Below are 19,436 nucleotides of genomic sequence, written 5' to 3' on the forward strand. Positions count from 1 at the left end.
AGTGTGTTCCGAGCATCAGACTTGACGTCATTCACTACAGTTTCTAATGATTTGCGACTCGCATTGACAGGTGAAAATTTTGTATATTTCTGCCACTTGCAGCAAATCTTTTTGTTCGAAAGTGATCTAATCGCTCTAACGACGTAGAATCAATAAAAGCTTTCACTTCAGCTTCCATATTTCCTCCTCCTCACCCAAATTTTTACCACAACATGAGAGAAAGAGAGAAAAAAGAAGTTTTACTCACCCAATTTGATGTGCAGACAAACAAAAGGCAGATGAGCATTCACAATAACATCCCGGACAAGCCCAATTATGTTACGTAGCGGGAGCATGTAATAAAGATAAGGATGACTGTCTATTAAAAGAGGTCACACGGAGTCTCCTTTCCGGCTCCCCAAGCGCACACACACACAGGCCAAGTTGTCGAAAAGGGGTAACAGATTTATTAAACAGAAATGATTCCAATATCAAAACAAGAGAGCAATAGGCCAAACAACAAACACAACATAGTACGCTACCTAATATTAAGGATCTCTAAACCGAAAATAAAGTTCTGTAAATAAAACAACAATTCTACCCTCCTTGACTATCCTTTAAACAGTAGAAAACGTGACAAAAGAAAAAAAGGGCCTTCCCTTATATTATTCAGGAGTAAATAAACATTTAGCCACAGCTAATACAGTACACCGTCCTATTACCGTTTTTTTAACAGTTTTAATCTCACCAGATGACTTTAGAAAAGGGTTGCGGACAGGAAATAAACGATGAACCACCGCTAATGGAGGTTACTGTCCTATTACAGTATTTAACGGAGTATCTCACCAGATGACTTTAAAAAAGGGTTTAGGACAGAAAGATATCACTGCCACACAGAGAACTTAGAGTGATCTGCTCACACACACAACAGCCAGGGGAAACAGGAAGAGAACTCGATAAACAGCGCCAACAACGTGCTATTATAATAGGTGCCGCCCCTCTCACAGCGGCACCTGATCTGAGCTAATGTGGAGAGAGATATAGACAGATAAGGGAGGATACAATACACCAGCGTTGTCAAAATAAGTTACTTAATATGTAACACATCCGGAATTGGGAATTGGGTCACTTGAACTATGTGGTGTAATTGCAGCCTTAGATCACTGAGAAAAAAATTCTATTTCACAGTCATACCGATTAAAACATCTGTGTCTTAAATGTACAGGTACAGCTACAGAACCAGCTTTACTGACAAAATCGCCTTCGATTAATTGTGCAGCCCTACACTCTGCCTCATTCTTCTGCTGCTTGGAAGCTCACACTGCCTAGAGTTTGTCCTTTAGAACCTCACACAAGTTTTTCAAGCAGCTTCTAACAATTCTTGGCATAACAAATTCCCTTTTATGCACTAAAAATGCCTTTCCATTTTTAAAAGCTCATGACCTAAAATAAGATGATTCACAATAAAACAAATCCAGTAATCCAGTATTTGTCCGTCTTTTAAAAATTCAGTTATTGTAAAAGTCATATTAAATGGATCTACAAACAATTTTTTTAAAGACACACATTTCAGTGGAGTCACAATTCTCGTTAATCTCAAAAGCTTCAAGTCTTGACTAAAATCAAAAGTGTTATGCATTAGGAAGAGAGAAGAGGGGAAAAATAAATAGAAATAATAACACAATTATAATAAATTACAATAAAATTGACAATAAATTAGAATACAATACAATACAATACAATTCCCCCTCTTCTCTCATCTTGACGCAAAACACTTTGATTTTAATCAAGACTTGAACCCAATGAGATCAACAAGATCTGTGACTCAACTGTTTGTGAACACCTGAAATGACTGCATATACAAGCAGCAAGAGATTAAAAAATCATTACACTAAACAAGGTCATTTGTTTTTCTTTTCTCCTGTTTTTCATTTAATAAATTATTGAGTACAGACCTTCTTTGGTACTTGTCATTTTAAGAAATGTGGTCACAGCACCAAACTTATCTGGAGGAGCATAGTGATTTACGTTTGGTTATAAGTTACACATTTAAAGCAAATCATGCATTCCTTGAGAATTAACCCATTATCTTGGCACTGATAGTCTCATGCAATTGGAGCCACAGGAGCTTTCCTGAAGGAAGACGTTTCATCATTACATTTTTGTCAGGTTCTAAAATATCGAAAATGGCAAAACATTTATTTATTAATTTTTTTTTAGAGACAGATTTTATGTTCAGAGTTTTTTTGTCCCAAAATGAATGCCTGTGTTTTCTCAGAATAAGTTGCTATACGATCATTTATTATAACAAACAAACAAACGCTTTGTAATTTGAGAGATCATCAAGCCTTGTGAAGTTGAGGTCTATTTCTATAACAGTAGAATCTCATACCAATCTAATACCATGGTTGCTGATTTCCTCTTGGCATATATGGAGAAAAGTTAGAATACTAATACTGAGCCATGTGGCACTCCATACTTAACTTGTATTGGGTTTGACACCACATCATTAACACAAACAAACCGGTAGAAATAGTATAGGTAGGGTGTAGGTCATGCTAATGCCTACTCAGAGATGCCAGTGCAATTCTCAAACCTATACAGGAGAATGTCATCATGTATGCTGTCTAAGACAGGACTAATATCTAATATGGAGATGCAGAGGATAAGAGAAAAATATAAACTGGTAAAGATGAATCCATGGCATATGATACCTTGAAAAATGTAAGGTTTCTTAGGTCACACTTTATTTTGATGGTCCGTTTGTTGAATTTACATTGCATCTACATGCCCACTAATTTTCATTAGATTATAAGTAGACTGTTAGGGTGGGCTTTGGGTTAGGGTTAGTGTAAGTTGATATGTACTTGCAAAGCTCCTTATAGTCAGTTAAATATCTGTTGAATTTCTGTCAACAGATATTAAGCAGACAGTCTACTAATACTCAAATGGACCATCAAAATAAAGTGTTACCGTTTAATATAAATATAATATTTATGTTTCAGTACATTAAATATAAAATAAAGATTCATGAAAAACATTGGGGCGACACCGTGGCTCAGGTTAGCGCTGTCGCCTCACAGGAAGAAGGTTGCTGGTTCGAGTCTTAGATGGACCAGTTGACTTTTTGTGTAGAATTTGCATTGGGATTTCCTCCGGGTGCTCCAGTTTCCCACAAAGACGTGCTACAGGTGAATTGAATAAACTAAATTGGTCATAATGTATGAGTGTGTCTGAGTGTGTATGGACATTTCCCATTACTAGGTTGCAGCTTTAAGGTATTACACTGCGTAAAACATATGTTGGATAAGTTGGCGGTTCATTCCCCTGAAGGTGACCCCTGATGAATAAAGGGACTAAGCCGAAGGAAAATGAATGAATGAATATTATTAATATTCATAAATCTGTGTTTTAAACTTTGTTCTCCTCCTCTTATAACACTTTCATCTGTACACTAAACCGTGTGAGGGAATCTATAAATTCCATATTTCAATTCCTTGGTGTAGGAAGACGTAAAAGAACCTTGAATGTCTCCGTCTTCTAGCACTGCAGTAAACTCATTCACATGTCTGTCTGGGAATGCATGTTTCTTGTATAATGTGCTTTATACTGCTCTGGTTTCCTTGTGCAACCCTGTCCATTATAGAGTTGTGTCTGGATAGATTAAATTCTTTTCGGGGTTGCTCATAATACACTACTGAAACGCTCTGATCCTCAGTATGTCTGATTTCTGTGTCAAGCTGATATTTCACACATGCAGTGAGTATAAATTGATCTGATGTCTGATTATAGTGCGCATGAGATATTATTAGCAGATACCAGAGACGGTGTGAGATCAAGCCACGTTGAGCTGTTGCTAATATAATTTCTAGGGATATAATGATTCGCTGTTATTCAATCGATTCAAATTGGTAGAAATGTTAAACAAATCGTGATACATTTTTTGAACAGAGGGGGCACTGTGTTTATAGGCGCCAACTCGCTTTACCTGCACATCAGTTTTGAGAAAGAGGTGGGACGGCAGAGTAAAATGACAGCGGTGAAGTGCACCAGATAAAACTGTGTGCAAATACTGCAAAAAGACGTTTACTTACACTAACAACAACGAATATGATGCACATAAACAGTCAACACAGTGAAAAAGTACTGTCACAGACTTCTATACACCTATAAAAAACCATTAATAAGCCGAACCACGTAGACTGGATGATTTACAGCTTCAAAGCGAAAGTGTGAAGATGTTTTTCAGACTGAAAGAGAAGGTTGTTCTGTTACAGAAGCAGGTTTAACTTTATGCGCAGAACTGGACTATTGCATGAAAGACATGCGAATAAAGCAGCGTTTCCGTCCAACGGTCAAAATGAACAAAATCGTCACTTCCTGATTATTTGGCAGCAAATATCAACTGTAAAAATGGAATTTTCTGTTGTAGGAGAAGCTGCGTCAATCTTTTTTTCATTTAATTAATGAGTGGCACCTCAGAAGGCAATCCTGACACGCAGTGAACGCGCGGTGGCATTTGAAGGCGTGAGACGCGGAGCAAAGACGCTCTTGATTCTGGAGGTAATTAATAATATAATAACACTTAAGGCTCGTACACACCGGGAGAATTTTCATTTGCATTTATCGTCAGCGTTTTTCGAGATGTTTTTCCGCATTCAAACCCAAGCGATTTTCACTGTCGTCAAGCAGAAGAGTATGCAAAATCACTCCTTGACGTTAGATGGCGCTACACAACTTTAAGCTTCTGATACCCGCTTGTAATACAGAAGAAGAAGAGAGAAAGTTGACATGCTTGTTAAAGTTACTGGCGATTCAAACAAGCATGGATGGTTCAAGAAAAAAGTGTTGCATGCAAAACTGTTGCAAACAATTTATTTGTGTTGAATTTAAACAAACAAATTAAATTGAGCAATGTTCAACTTAATTTGTTTGTTTAAATTCAGCCCAAATAAATTGTTTACAACCACTTAACATAAAAAAATTTAGTACATCCAAAGAATCATCTTTGAATAATTTTTTCAGTGTAGCAGCTCCAGCTCTAGCGATGAAGAAATGATTATTGTTCACCAGTGCAATAAGCATCTCCACGTTCTTATCGCCTCTGGGCATCTTCATCAATGTGCGCTCGCATTGACAGTTTTGCGCTTGAGCGCCTTCAAGTGCTGTTTACTGTAACTTCAGCAGGTCTATGAACATGAACAATAGTGCCAATCTGATTGGTGGAGCCGCGTCAAAATGAGCATGAGGCGTTTCTTAAAAAATGACACTTTTACGGCTGGTGTTTTACATGTTGGTGTGCACAATCACATCGGCGTCCTTTTTTTTTGGTCAAAAAGTGTTAAACGTCAAAATGTGAGCAAACAGCATCCCAGTGTGAACGGGCCTTAATACTAAAACAGTTAAGGTGTTTTAGAATGAACAAAACAACATTTCAGATTTTTTACAATGTGCTAAGCCTGCTGGTTTGTTCATTCACACACATTTTTATCATCTTGTGATCTCTTTTAACAAAATCACATGACTTTTATTAATGCGCACACTGGAATTTTTTCGAACAAAGTGTTTTCATCATTGTTTTTTACGCATCTTTTCTTATCGAATAAAAGGTTTATCCTACTCAGTTATGCGCATACTTTTTTTATGCGCATTTTTTAAAAGTTTATGCGCATCTTGGCATTTCCATCAACCGTTTTTTTAATGCGCATATGCAAAATGCGCAAAAAAATAGGTGGATGAAAACGTAGCTACTAATACTAATTTTTTGTACAAGTAATATTAATTATTTACCTTTATAATCATGTTCAACTCCTGTCTCTATCCTGCTATATAATTAGTCATTTTATAATCAGTTGTTTTATGCCAGTGGCCAGACCTCTGGATCAGAGGGCCTATTGACCACATCTGTACACACTGCTCTCTGGTTTAGGAGAGGCTTTCCTCTCCACACCAGCCATCTCAGTTTAAAAATGTACATCCCAGCACAGTCACAGTTTTAGGTTGTTTATATTAATGAGTCTTGTATAGTTTCTATTATTCTTTTTTTTTTTTTTTTTTGGTAATTTATTTTTTACATTGCAAATTAGTTATGCAATTTAGTTAACTATTACATAGTTAAAATGTATTATTTTGCAAAAATGTGCAGAATTTAAGAAAAAAAAAATTAAAGGGCTCTTTACCTTAAATTTGTTTCAAATAATTTTGTTAAAAATAGAGGGGTTTCAAAATTAATTGTTTCTTCTGTGTACTGCAGACGCGGACAATTCGGTACCAGTTCAGTTATAGATCATAACTGGTTATTACGTACTGACATCATTTATCTCATATGCACTGTGTCGCAGTAGAATACTATGGCGAGGGAGGTGAGCGCGAGTAATTAAAACACTATAACTACTTAAAAACACAGAAACTCTGCACAGTTCAGTGTGTGTGTTTGCTGGACAGTTTTTCAGTAACATACAGCAGAAGCTGTATGCGATTGTATGCTGTATGCGATTGGGAAAATGAAAGTACACTCAATTTCTCTCTCTCTCACTGTGGCCTATTTGATAGTGTGATTATTCCTCTCCTCTCGGCTGTTATAACGATACTATAACAGATAGTTTTCTTCACCACGTCTACCATGGATCAGCTGTGATTGCCGCATCTGTTGATCAGTGTCACTCATTGGTGAACAATGCCAGAGTGTTAGAGCCAATCGCAGACCTTTCTGTTGAGCGCGTGACCAATCATAGGAGTGCAAGAACTCGCCCGACAGGGTTCATAAAGGAAGCAGGATATTTACATTTGTTTGCTTGCTGTAAATTCTCATGTTGTTCTGTGCATGTACTTGAGTATTTAAACGTCCATTTCTGACCGCTTGTATTAAAGGACAAAATTGTATTACAAATAATTAGGGCCAGACAGTTTTTTTTTGCTATTTCTGCGAAGAATTGTGTTAAAAATCTGCAGATTTCTGCTGAATTATTTTGGGAGTATCATAACCAAAACCTTAATATGTGAAATAAAAAATAATATCTTTTTAACTTTTATTTAATGTTTAAAATGCAAATCCTATTAGATTCACTTTATTTGGTAAACAAAGCAAGTCTCTCATATAATATCTCTACTAAAAGACAGAAAATATTACTGTACAAACTGCATTGTACATAAATCAGATGAACATTTTCATATTAGTCAATATTACTGAAATTAATTTAAAAACTGAATAAATATAGATTTACACACATTTACTCAAGTAAATAAACAGAATCAATGATGGGCTAAAAATCTGCAGAAAATCTCCAGAATTCTGAGCACGCAGATTCCGTGTGGGCCTACAAATAATATATAAATATATTTATTATAGGTGGACATAGATTAATTTTTTAAATCTAGATTAATCTCACTGTAATTAATCTAGATTAAAATGGCTCATTTGAATTTTGCCGAAGGCATTCAGAATATGTGTGCTACCCAAATAATGACTAAAAGTAAGTCTTTGAGAACGGGTTTCTCAAGCCAGGTGGTGGATTAGACCAGGGGCTCATCTTCTGTTTCCAAAATGCATCATAAACTGCTTAAGAAACTGTTCTACTATGATAATTGGTGATGAAAATAAATAATGTTCAATAAGATGTACTTGTGTTTACTAACTGTTTATTCAGTTAAACATGAAATTTAAACTGTAGGCCCGAACATTTTAAACATAAGCTCGAAACAGCCATTTTTGATTACCTTAATCTGACTAAAGTCTTAACTGAACTACACAGAAATGGAATTAAGACATGTGGAGTATGCATATATTAGTGGCATTATTGAAGTAAACCCAGGAATCAAACTATTACCATCATGTAGGACTTTTCGACTGGTTTTCTGACAAGATCCACACACGCAGCTGTCAGTAAAGAACTACACACACACACACACACACACACACACACACGTCATCGCAAAATGTAGAAGTTTTTTTTCCTTTCCATTCGGCGTGCGTTATTAAATTCTACAACACTCTTACCAGTCCTTATACCTTATTTGCGTCTAACACCCCAGTTTGTCATGGATGCATAAAGGAAATATTTATGAGTGAAAGTGAAACTGCCGAACTACAGTTAAAGTCACCCAAAATTACAGAAAACTCTTACATGAAAGCACTTCACGTAAATACCTTAATTATATTATTTTCTATTAAGGCAAATAACTAGATTACAGATGTCCATGTAAGCGTAGTCAGTAGTGTTTTCAAAGTAAATGAAAGATCCAGAAGGGCATCCTGCTGATATGATTTAGAAGGGCACTTTTTTGTCAGACGGCTCACTGGTTTGACTTTCATTCACCGTCATTCATTTTAAAAAGCACCTGCTCCATTTTATTTGTAAATATTTTACTGGAACTCATAAACTCTACAGGTAAACTGATAGATATGGAGTTATCGTTAATAAGATTCACTCTAGTGAACTGCATCCATGTTAGCACGTCACGTTTGATTATTTCAAAGTAGGAATAAACACAGGATTGAAGACTCGTTTTCGCCACCTACAGTGCAATTCAGCCAGTATACATCAGCGCTAAAATATCAAGGTGAAAGTCATTATAGCTTGCGTAGAATAGTCCCAGCTCTCAACCCAACTTTGCAAATAGATTAGCGGCGATATATTTTTTTTGCGCTGGATAAGAGTCTCGCATCAACGCAGCACGTTAACGCCAACTAATATTTATACATTTTTTTTTGCTGTGAAGTAAAATATAGTTGTGTAAGGAAAGCATCGTCAATGCACCAGAATATTGCATTGAACCGAATTGATGGCAAAAAAATTGTAACCGAAACGAACTGTAAGACCCAGTGTAGGTTCACACCTCTATAAAAAATAGTGACTAAAACGTGAATCATGAGATTAGTATCGTGAATCGTATCGAAACGTGAGTCAGGTGAATTGTTACATCCCTAATCATTTATTAAAAATCTTTGTTATAAAGTGATGCATTGTAAAATGTGACATTGTCTGTTTGCTTTCACAGTAATGACTTCAGTAAGATGGTTGCAGAAGAGTACCTCACATTCTTTGAGTTTACAGACCAGACATTGGACCAATCACTCAGGTACGTCACTTCAAGTATTTATAGTCTGATTTCTGATGTATTGAATGAATAATGTTGGTAATGATCTTCGAAGCCATCTATTTAGTGTTTTTTAATGATATATTTTCAATCTGGCTGTTATTTGTATCTCAATTAAACATTCTGGGCTGGGTGTATTGAAAACAATGTTTCCAGATATCCTGATGACTAAAACCGAGTTCAGACTGGATGATTTTAGCCCCATTTTAACTCGCTGACAGTTTTGTGAAATTGACGACAAATGCCTGAAATCACAGGCAAATCTGTGCTTGTTCACGTGAGTGACAATCACACAGTGTGAACTATCAAAGACGCGGATCTGAGAGAATCGCAGATGAATTGCCAACACCTGTAAGATATTTGGCATGCTAAATATCTGGAGCTGTCGGCGATTCAAAATCATGTTGTGTGAAATGTGTTTTGATTAAAAATAACATCAACTACAATAACATTAACTACAGCCAATGAGAGAGCAGCATTCACTAGTATGGGTACCTGCAGGCAAGCGGGAGGTTGGGGGAGAAGTTTGTTTGTTTCTTAGGACTATTTGGACCCAAGAAATGGAGGAACAACTAGTGTAAATTTGGCATGAGCACCCGTGTCTGATTGAGCGATACTACAACCGGGTCGAAAAAGAAAAATTTAAGAGAAATTGCTAATTCCTTGAGGAAAATAAGTACATTTTATACTCCACTAAAGGCTTCTTTCTCATTATGTACTTAATGACAAAATATATACACTACTATGTGACCTCGCATTGTTTCCATGTCACTTCTCACGTGTGTTTGTTTGTGAGACGTAGTTTGCGGACCGAGAGAATGTTGTTGGTGTGAAAACCCCTGTTCACTGTTAATTTTCAAATGGCTATAAATATAAAATATATATAAATAAAAATATACCCTAAATATAGAGTCTTATGCTGAACATTTATCCAAATAATTGTCATCTCATGTGGATCAAGACAAGTTTATGTAAAGGTCATACCTACAGAGGCACTGGCAAAACATCTGGGGAAAAATTTATATATAAAAACATAACATTTTAAAATAATGATCCATTAGTTAATGTGTTTACTAATATGAGCAAACAATTAATGAGGCATTTATCATGGTACTGTATGTATCCAAGTTAACGTTAATTAATGTTATTAAAGATAAATGACTTTCGAGAGTTTACACTTAGCTGATGATTGGTTATAAGCTTGTTTGGCATGCTGTTCCGGGAGTGAGCCCTGAGCTTATAAGATTCTCGAGCCCTGGGCTCCCTTCTATTAGCAGGGTGAGAGGGGAGTTTGAGCTCAGGTAGATCTCGATGAACTCCTCCCGACTTATTTTTGGCTAATGACCGATGTAGGGATGGCTAATGAGAGATAACAGCTTACTATGAGCTTGACTATGATGCCAATTTGGTGTGTTCAATTTACTTAGGTTGTGAGATTTTTGGACTGTGAGAACCCAGGGGGACCCACATAAGCACAGGAAGAATAAGCAAACTCCACACAGAAATGTCAATTGGTTCAGAAAAAGTGACTTTAACCAGTGATATTCTTACTGTGAGGCAACAGAGCTAGTCACTGGGCCACCATGTTGCCCAATCTAGAAAGGAGGGGGAGTAGGGGTGGGAAGGGGGATTCTTCAAAAGGAAGAAACAGATTAGAAACTCTGGTTATGAATCATGTGTTTAGCTAATGCAGGACCAGCCGTGGACAATCATAAGCGTGTGATCCTCTTGAAATTAGTTTATAAATAAACTTCACTTAGTTAACTCAACTTTGGATTTTAATAATGTAAAGTAAATATTATTAAATATTGAATATGATTATTAAATGCTATAGAAAATGATTCATACTTAGCTAATGTTAGTAAATATATTAACTAATGGACCAATATTTTAAAGTGTTACCCCAAAAAAACTCAGTCCCTTTATTAATCTAGGGTCGCCACAGCGGAATGAACCGCCAACTAATGCAGCATATGTTTTATGCAGCGTATGTCCTTCTAGCTGCAACCCATCGCTGGGAAACACCCATACACACTCATTCACACACATACACTATGGCCAATTTTAACTTACCCAATTCACCTGTACAGCATGTCTTTGGACTTGTGGGGTAAACCGGAGCACCCGGAGGAAACCCACACAAACGCGGGGAGAACATGCAAACTCCACTCAGAAATGCCAACTGACCCAGCCGAGGCTCGAACCAGCGACCTTCTTGCTGTGAGGCAAAAGCGCTACCCATTGCACCACCGCGTCGCCTATCAATTTAAAATATATAATAAATAAATAAAAAGCTGCATTAATTCGCGCCCTCTCATGGAAGGTACGCACAGTGTGTACGGCTGCAGGCACCACTGCTTACAGTGCATGTTGAAGTATGATGAACATGTTTTTTTTTAACAAGTATATTGCGATGATTGTTTTTTTTTTAGGTCAGTGTTAGATAACCATTTAGCAGTCTTCTTTTTTACCAAAGTTCAATAATTCCACAGAATTTACTAACTTTTCCATTTTTATGGTTTTGAACTGTTATTTTTTTCAATGGTCTTCCCACACACACAACATTAATGTTTTCTTCTGCAGCCAGAGCAGTTTGTAGCTCTTGTTGTCTTTCATCTTGTGTTTGAAACTGTTTCTGTAAGCCTCATGGGCCAAAGTCTTCACATATGAGCTGCAAACAACACCCATCATCACCATGTTCTGTTGCTTTTTCTGTTGCAGATGTTTTCTGAAAGCATTCTCGCTAATGGGCGAGACTCAGGAGAGGGAGCGGGTGTTAATTCATTTCTCTAATCGGTACTATCAGTGTAATCCCACCATCATCACCGCACAAGGTACAGCACGTCAACCTTACGCAACCTTTCTCACGGTCTCATTCATTACAAGATTAGCATTTCTATTTCTGATCAATCAAATATGTATGGGATTAATTATGGTAAGCCTTTCACTTGGTGTTCGGGATTTAATCATCTGATTAAATGACTATATCGACTCACAGATGGTATGTTATTCTTCAGTTTCAATGCTGGTAATCATATATACAAAAACTTTTAAGTATCACTGGCTTATTGCTAACATATTGATTTTATAACTCATTTGGGTATGTTTTGACGTGATTTAAAAAAATATATATATATACAGTGCACAGCATAATGGAGCACACCCCATTTTGAAAATTTCTCAGAATATAGGCTATGTATTTTGGTGCATTTAAACAAAACAGATTTATTAAACAGATATATTTATTAAATAATATTTTAGTCACCAAACATATTTAGAAAATGAAAGATAATACAATTAAATTTAAGCAAAATATTGCAAAAAACAAAATGCAATCTACCAAATTTTCAAATAATTTTTTCACTTTTTTTTTTTGCTTCTCTTGATTTTTCCTCTTTTTAAATTTGTATTTAATTTTTTTCTATAACATATACATTTGGGTGTACTAGTTTTTGGACCGTTATCGTAAGTTATTTTGTTAGATAAGCTCCAGATGTGGCTTCAGTACTGACTAATCTAATGTATATGCACACATATCATATTGTATAGCTTCCTATTAAAAATATGAGTTTAAAAGATAGATTTAGATTAAGATAGGGTATCTATATATGCTGAACACTGTATTTATATTAAGGGAAGGAAACAGAAAATTCTTCAAAACAAATTATTTTGTTTTAGAGATTTTTATTAAATATTTTATTTGTATATTTTATACAATTTTGTCATTTTTAAAGAGAGACCCATTTTTAAAACAGATTTTATAGATTTAATATAGACATAGTTACATGCAAAACAATTTTCAAACATTTTGGGGAGTTAAAGGTGATTTTAGCTTAAAACATTAAGGTATGAAATGAGACTACTATTAAAAAAAATTGCTTTAAGTTCTTAATGTTTTAAAATAATAATTATGATTATTACATTTACATAGTTATACAGATTTCACAAGACATTTTCCTAATGACCATCTAGCAAACAAAGATGGATGTAATAAAAAATGATGGAAAAAAGAACATAAATTGCTAGATTTTAGATTTTATAAAACACTAAACCGCCTCAAATAAAACCGATCAGGGAAAAAGGGGAGTATGTTAATCGTCCAGACAGAGAAACAACTGCAATTTTCCTTTCAGAATACTTGAACAAACACAAGGTTCCAAATAATCTCAATTTGGATTCCAGACTTTGTAAAACTGCTCTGTTTTTTTGTTTTAGTGCATAGGTAAGAGGCCCCAGGGGAAACTCAAAGTCAAAGAAAACACAGAGTCTCTGAGTTAAGAGCATTTTTATTATTAAAATAAACTAAAAGATTAACCTTTAAGTTATAAAGATTTATTAATAATCCCATCATGCTTTTTTCTGGCAGCAAAGAATAGTACGCTGTTAAACCCAACAGTCAACTTTATCAAATGAAATGAGTGTAATTAACTCAAAATTGACTGAAAGTTAATTCTACTCATTTGAAAAGTTTTAATCTCAGTGTTAAAGGTAATGAGTTAATTAAATACCTCATAACTTAAATGGAGTAAGTTCACAGTACTCATATAGATTAGTTTTTTTTAACTCAAATGGTTTGTTGCAATCGGTTTACTCAAACGGTTTGAGTTACTTTAACTTATTGAGTTTTTCAGTACTCCGTTGCTTTGAGTTCTCTTCATTTATTGGGTTTTACTGTTGCTCAAATTGCTTCGTTTACTCAAATGGAGTAAGTACACTGTACTCATTTGGATTAGTTTTTGAACTCAAATGGTTCGTTGCAATCGGTTTCCTCAAATGGTTTGAGTTACCTTAACTTTTTGAGTTTTACAGTGTATATTATGTAGTTTTTTATTAGATGATGGAGCAATGCATCCAATAGGTATACCCAAAATCAATAAGATTGGTTAAAAATTCAGCTGCACGTTAAAGATCTTTTCCAATTTCATGTTGAATAATGAATGTCCGCAGCATGGTGGCTTAGTGGTTAGCACTGTCGCCTCACAGCAAGAAGGTCGCTGGTTCAAGTCCCGGCTGGGCCAGTTTCTGTGTGGAGTTTGCATGTTCTCCCTGTGTTGGCGTGGGTTTCCTACAGGTGCTCCGGTTTCCCCCACTGTCCAAAGACATGCACTATAGGTGAATTGAATACTAAACTAAATCGGCTCTAGTGAATGACCGTATGGGTGTTTCCCAGTACTGGGTTGCAGCTGGAAGGAAATCCGCATATGCTGGAGTAGTTGGCGGTTCATTCTGATATGGCGACCTCTGAAATAGAGACTAAGCCAAAGGAAAATTAATGAATGAATGAATAATATGATCAGAAATCATAACTTTCTAATAAAAAAAGACCTACTACGTTATCTATTGTTATTAGATTATTTTTCTGTATCTTTCCATTACATTTCAATTAAAATGTTTATATTAGGATGTGTGTGTATTGTTATTGATTAAATTTGAATGAATATTATGATTTGTATGTTTGTTAGAAGAGAGAGAGTATAAAGTAATATAAACCCAACAGTCAACTTTATCAAATGAAATGAGTGTAGTTAACTCAAAATTGACTAAAAGTTAATTCTACTAGTATGAAGTAATATAAAAGATGGATTTACATATATCAGGGTTTCCGTGAGGGCTCAAAAGCTCAACTTTAGGCCTTAAAAAGTCTTAAATCTACTGAAATGTTGTTGTAAAATGTTGTCTTAATTTTTCCTTTGTTCATGTTTAGCTACCCAATATGGCCATTAACACTCACAATCACAAACAATCCATCTTAATAAAACTTTTAACTTTTTATTTAAAACTTTTACGTTTAATTACTTTCCTTACAGTAACATTTGCTTAAAAGTTCTCCATTTACAGTTGAAGTCAGAATTACTAGCCCCCCTTTAAATGTTTTTTTTCTTTTTAAAATATTTCCTAAATGATGTTTAACAGAGCAAATTTTCACAGTATGTCTGATAATATTTTTTCTTCTGGAGAAAGTCTTTATTTGTTTAATTTTGGATAAAATAAAAGCAGTTTTTTTAACTTAAATTTTTTTAAAAACATTTTAAGGTCAAAATTATTAGCCCCTTTTAGCTATATTTTTTTCGATAGTCTACAGAGCAAACCATCATTATACAATAACTTGCCTAATTACTCTAACCTGCCTAGTTAACCTAATTAACCTAGTTAAGCCTTTAAATGTCACTTTAAGCTGAATACCACTGTCTTGAAAATATCTAGTTAAATATTATTTGCTGTTGTTATTAGGAATGAGTTATTAAAACTATTATGTTTAGAAATGTGTTGAAAAAAAATCTTCTCTCCTTTAAACAGAAATTGGGGAAAATATAAACAAGGGGGCAAATTTTCAGGGGGCTAATAATCCTGATGCAACTGTATTTATTGCTGAGAATACTGACCTAACCTAGTTTTTTATCATTAAATTATTATTATTATTATTATTATTATTATTATTATTATTATTATTATTATTATTATTATTGTAGTCTGAAATAATTGACAGCTATGTTTTGTTCTATTCTTAGTAAGGGTTATACGGTTTGTGAATGAATACATATTTGAAAATTAATTTAAAAAATATTCAAACAGAACTATTATTATTATTATTATATTATTAAATCTAATACATTTTTATCATTTTTGATAAGGCAAGAAAATCTTTTCTATATTTGAGAAAATCCTTAGCATTTAGCCCTCTATAAGTCTAAAATTTAATTCATAACGCTCCTAAAAATATCATAAAAAGTCTTAAATTTGACTTGGTGAAACCTGCAGAAACCCTGTATATGAATTCTATCAATATAAGTAAAACTGTTGTTTGCTAGTTCTCCCTTTGATGAATCCAATCATTTGAAATTGTTACTTCACTAATTCTCCATAAAACACGATCATGTCTAATCACTCATTCACTATCACTCCTTCGTGTTTCTTCCATAGCAACAATCTTAGTAACAGCTATGACCAGTATATGGGTAAAAAGCTAAAGCATCTCCTTGTTGCTAAGACTGTTGCCATGGAAGTGATGTTAGACTTTCTCTCCTGATGCAAAGATGAATGTGTGTGTAATATCAGAAGTTATGATAAAAAAAATCATGTTTGACCTGAATGCGAGTGTGTTTGTAATATGACCAAATGTTTCATTGATGCTTGCAGATGGAGTTCATTGCCTTACCTGTGCACTAATGCTGCTCAACACAGACCTTCATGGCCCTGTAAGTAACCTCTGACCCTCTTCTAGAGTTACTCATAGAGCCGAATCAAATATGACAGTTTGTTTTATCTTTGCCATAAGCACATGAATTCAGACACCATTTGACCTAATCAGATCCTGTTCTTAACAAATCCCACGGGAGGAGGAGATGTATTGTTCCCCATTTATTAGGAATTGCTGAGGAAGTTTTTATCTGAATATACAGCTGAAGTTAGAATTATTAGCCCCCCTGAATTATTAGCCCCCCTGTTTATTTTTTCCCCCAATTTCTGTTTAACAGAGAGATTTTTTTCAACACATTTCTAATCATAATATTTTTAATTACTCATTTCTAATAACTGATTTTTTTAAATCTTTGCCTTGATAACAGTAAATAATATTTGACTAGATATTTTCAAGACACGTCTATACAGCTTAAAGTGACATTTAAAGGCTTAACTAGGTTAATTAGGTTAACTAGGCTGGTAAGGGTAATTAGGCAAGTTATTGTATAACAATGGTTTGTTCTGTAGACTATCGAAAAAAATATATAGCTAATATAGGGCTAATAATTTTGACCTTAAAATGGTTTTTAAAAAATTTAAAACTGCTTTTATTCTAGCCGATATAAAACAAATAAGACTTTCTCCAGAAGAAAAAATATTATCAGACATACTGTGAAGGTTTCCTTGCTCCGTTAAACATCATTTGGGAAATATTTAGAAAAGAAAAATAAATTCAAAAGGGGGCTTATAATTCTGACTTCAACTGTATATGATTACAACAAAAGTCAACAAAAGCTATTTTTTATTTGTGCTAATATTGTGTTTGTCTTTATGTAAATGAGTTAAAGGGCTCCTATGCTGAAGATCATCTTTTGTAAGCTGTTTGGACAGAAGTGTGTGTATGTATAGTGTGCCCACAGTCCTTTTGGGGTGATGTAAACACAATAAGTCTCTTTTTTTAATTTCCTTATGTTAAAATAGGATCCAAATCCCTCCCATTTTGAGGCCCACTGCAACGTGAAGTAGAAGTGTGGTTTCCCCACCCACCGAATTGATTGATAACCTCGTATTAACATGTCTCGTTAGTATCGCATATTATCATATAAACAAGACAGGACGTGCGCAAAGCAACTGGGATTAAAAGATCTGTTGAGTTTGCTATGATCATCAAGTGATCACATTACAAGTATAAAACTATTTTAAAACATCGATTTTACCGTCTTTATCACCACAGCCGCATGTCAGTACAATTATAAATGAAGACGCTTCAATCCCGGTTTGTGGATGATAAATCAGGTTTATTTTGTACATTAACATAACGGATATCCATAAAGCAGTAGATATTAACACGTATCCTGTCGCATTTGCATGTGAAAACAGTTCAAAGTTAAACGCGTGCACTGTGTGCGTGAACTTTGTAACGACATATTGTGTGATTCACTGTTCTCTTTGACTAATTAACGCCACAACAAGTACGTTATGTGAGATCTGCTTTCTTCATGTCTGTCACTGTGCTGTTTATCTGATGCAGCCGGAGATAGGGTATATGCGGAGCTAGTGTTTCTTCCCAAACTGATACACATATTTACTGTCATCATGGCAAAGATAAAATAAACCAGTCATTAGAAATGAGTTATTTAAACTATTATGTTTAGAAATGTGTTAAAAAAAAATAAACAGGGGGGCTAATATATCAGGGGGGCTAATAATTCTGACTTCAACTGTACTTCCGCATAAACCCTATTGAGGCACACTCTGACAAGCACGTGGTAGCGGTGGGCTAGGAGGAGTAGCATTAATGACACAGGCCACAAAAACAGCTACATATTGTTCAGAGCAGAAAATTCCAATATTCGCAAAGCTATAATAAATAATCTAATGGGTGTTTTGAGCTGAAACTTTACAGACACATTCTGGAGACACAAAAGACCTATTCTAAATCTTGAAAAAGGGGTAATATAGGTCCTCTTTAAAAGACTTACAGAACCACTCCCATTGGGGCTTTAATGGGATTATGATCTGTTACTATTTTCTGTAGGTTTAGTAAATCTAACATTTATTATTCTAATTATTCAGGGTTTTTCTTGCATAGAGAATTATGAGGTGGCCACCTGCATCAAATTTTGTTCCATCTTTTCTTTATAAGATAGAAGAATATTGAAAAAGTAGTTTGTAGTAGCAAACGTTTCATGATCGGGATACCACCTCTGCCTTAAAGGGGTGGTTCACAATGTTTGTTTTAAGGCTTGATTGTGTTTATGGGGTGCAAAACAATGTGTGTTTGTGATTCATTTGTAAAAAAATCACATTATTTGTTCACATATCTTACCTTCATTTTACATAGCTACTGAGCTAAGATGGAAATGACCGGCTTCACGTCACCAGGAAATGTCATGCCTCTCTTGCATGCTGTCTGTACGACTGGTATGGCAAGCAATTTTAGCATTAAATAACCCTTGCTGTACTATATGGATAGTCAAAACAAAAGTTTAAAGGCTAAAACAGCTTGCCATAAACTGTAAATAATGTCAGTAAGGGTCGTATCAGTCTGAGCTTGAGTCAGACACAGAATATGAGGAGGACACAGCTGAACCCATGCAAACGCGACTAACTGTGACCAATTGTGGAAGCTGTCCTTTGTAAAATGCTTTGCACAGAGAGCTATCGTTTTTATAATATTCTGGAACATAATTAAAAATGAATTTTAACCACTTCTATCTTTGTGTCACGTCCCTTGGAAGGCCAAATAGTGAAACAGAACAAGAGCCATGGAAATAGCAGTGTTTGTACTGCATTTTCCTTTCTCTACTAATGCGTCTTTGGTCATGCCCCTTTGCTGCGTGAGGTGTGTGCGCAGTGAATGTGCGTAACCTGGAACGTTTGTGATCTCATTAGCCCGCATGTAATTTTTTGTCGTCCCCAAATTCGTTCGCTGTAGGCTTTGCTAAGCTAACTCTGTAAAGCCAATGTCTTCCTTTGCATTGAAGTTTGAGCATCTTACATTCAGAAATGTTGTTTATGTTCACAAAGCAACATTACACATCAACTAAAGTTTAAAATATGATATCGTAGCAGACCACCCCTTTAATATTTAAATGGGTTTTGATTATTTGAAAATATTGAGTTGTTATTTGCAAGAGTTTATTAAGAATAAAGTAACCAAGTAAATAAAGAACCAGTAA

At 35.0% G+C, this 19,436-nt stretch overlaps 1 protein-coding gene across 4 annotated transcripts in view; it reads left to right on the top strand.

The window, feature by feature from the left end:
* The window catches only part of psd3l (pleckstrin and Sec7 domain containing 3, like), a 192,911-nt gene that overhangs the window by 60,327 nt on the left and 113,148 nt on the right, over nt 1-19,436 (top strand). For all 4 annotated transcript variants that reach the window (XM_056466945.1, XM_056466946.1, XM_056466948.1 and 1 more), the window contains exons 3-5: nt 8,977-9,057; nt 11,797-11,909; nt 16,213-16,271. In XM_056466945.1, the coding sequence (XP_056322920.1) occupies nt 8,977-9,057; nt 11,797-11,909; nt 16,213-16,271 (253 nt within the window). The remainder of the gene's footprint in view (nt 1-8,976; nt 9,058-11,796; nt 11,910-16,212; nt 16,272-19,436) is intronic.

The sequence above is a fragment of the Danio aesculapii genome, chromosome 10, assembly GCF_903798145.1.
Source record: "Danio aesculapii chromosome 10, fDanAes4.1, whole genome shotgun sequence".
Classification (NCBI taxonomy): Eukaryota; Metazoa; Chordata; class Actinopteri; order Cypriniformes; family Danionidae; genus Danio; species Danio aesculapii.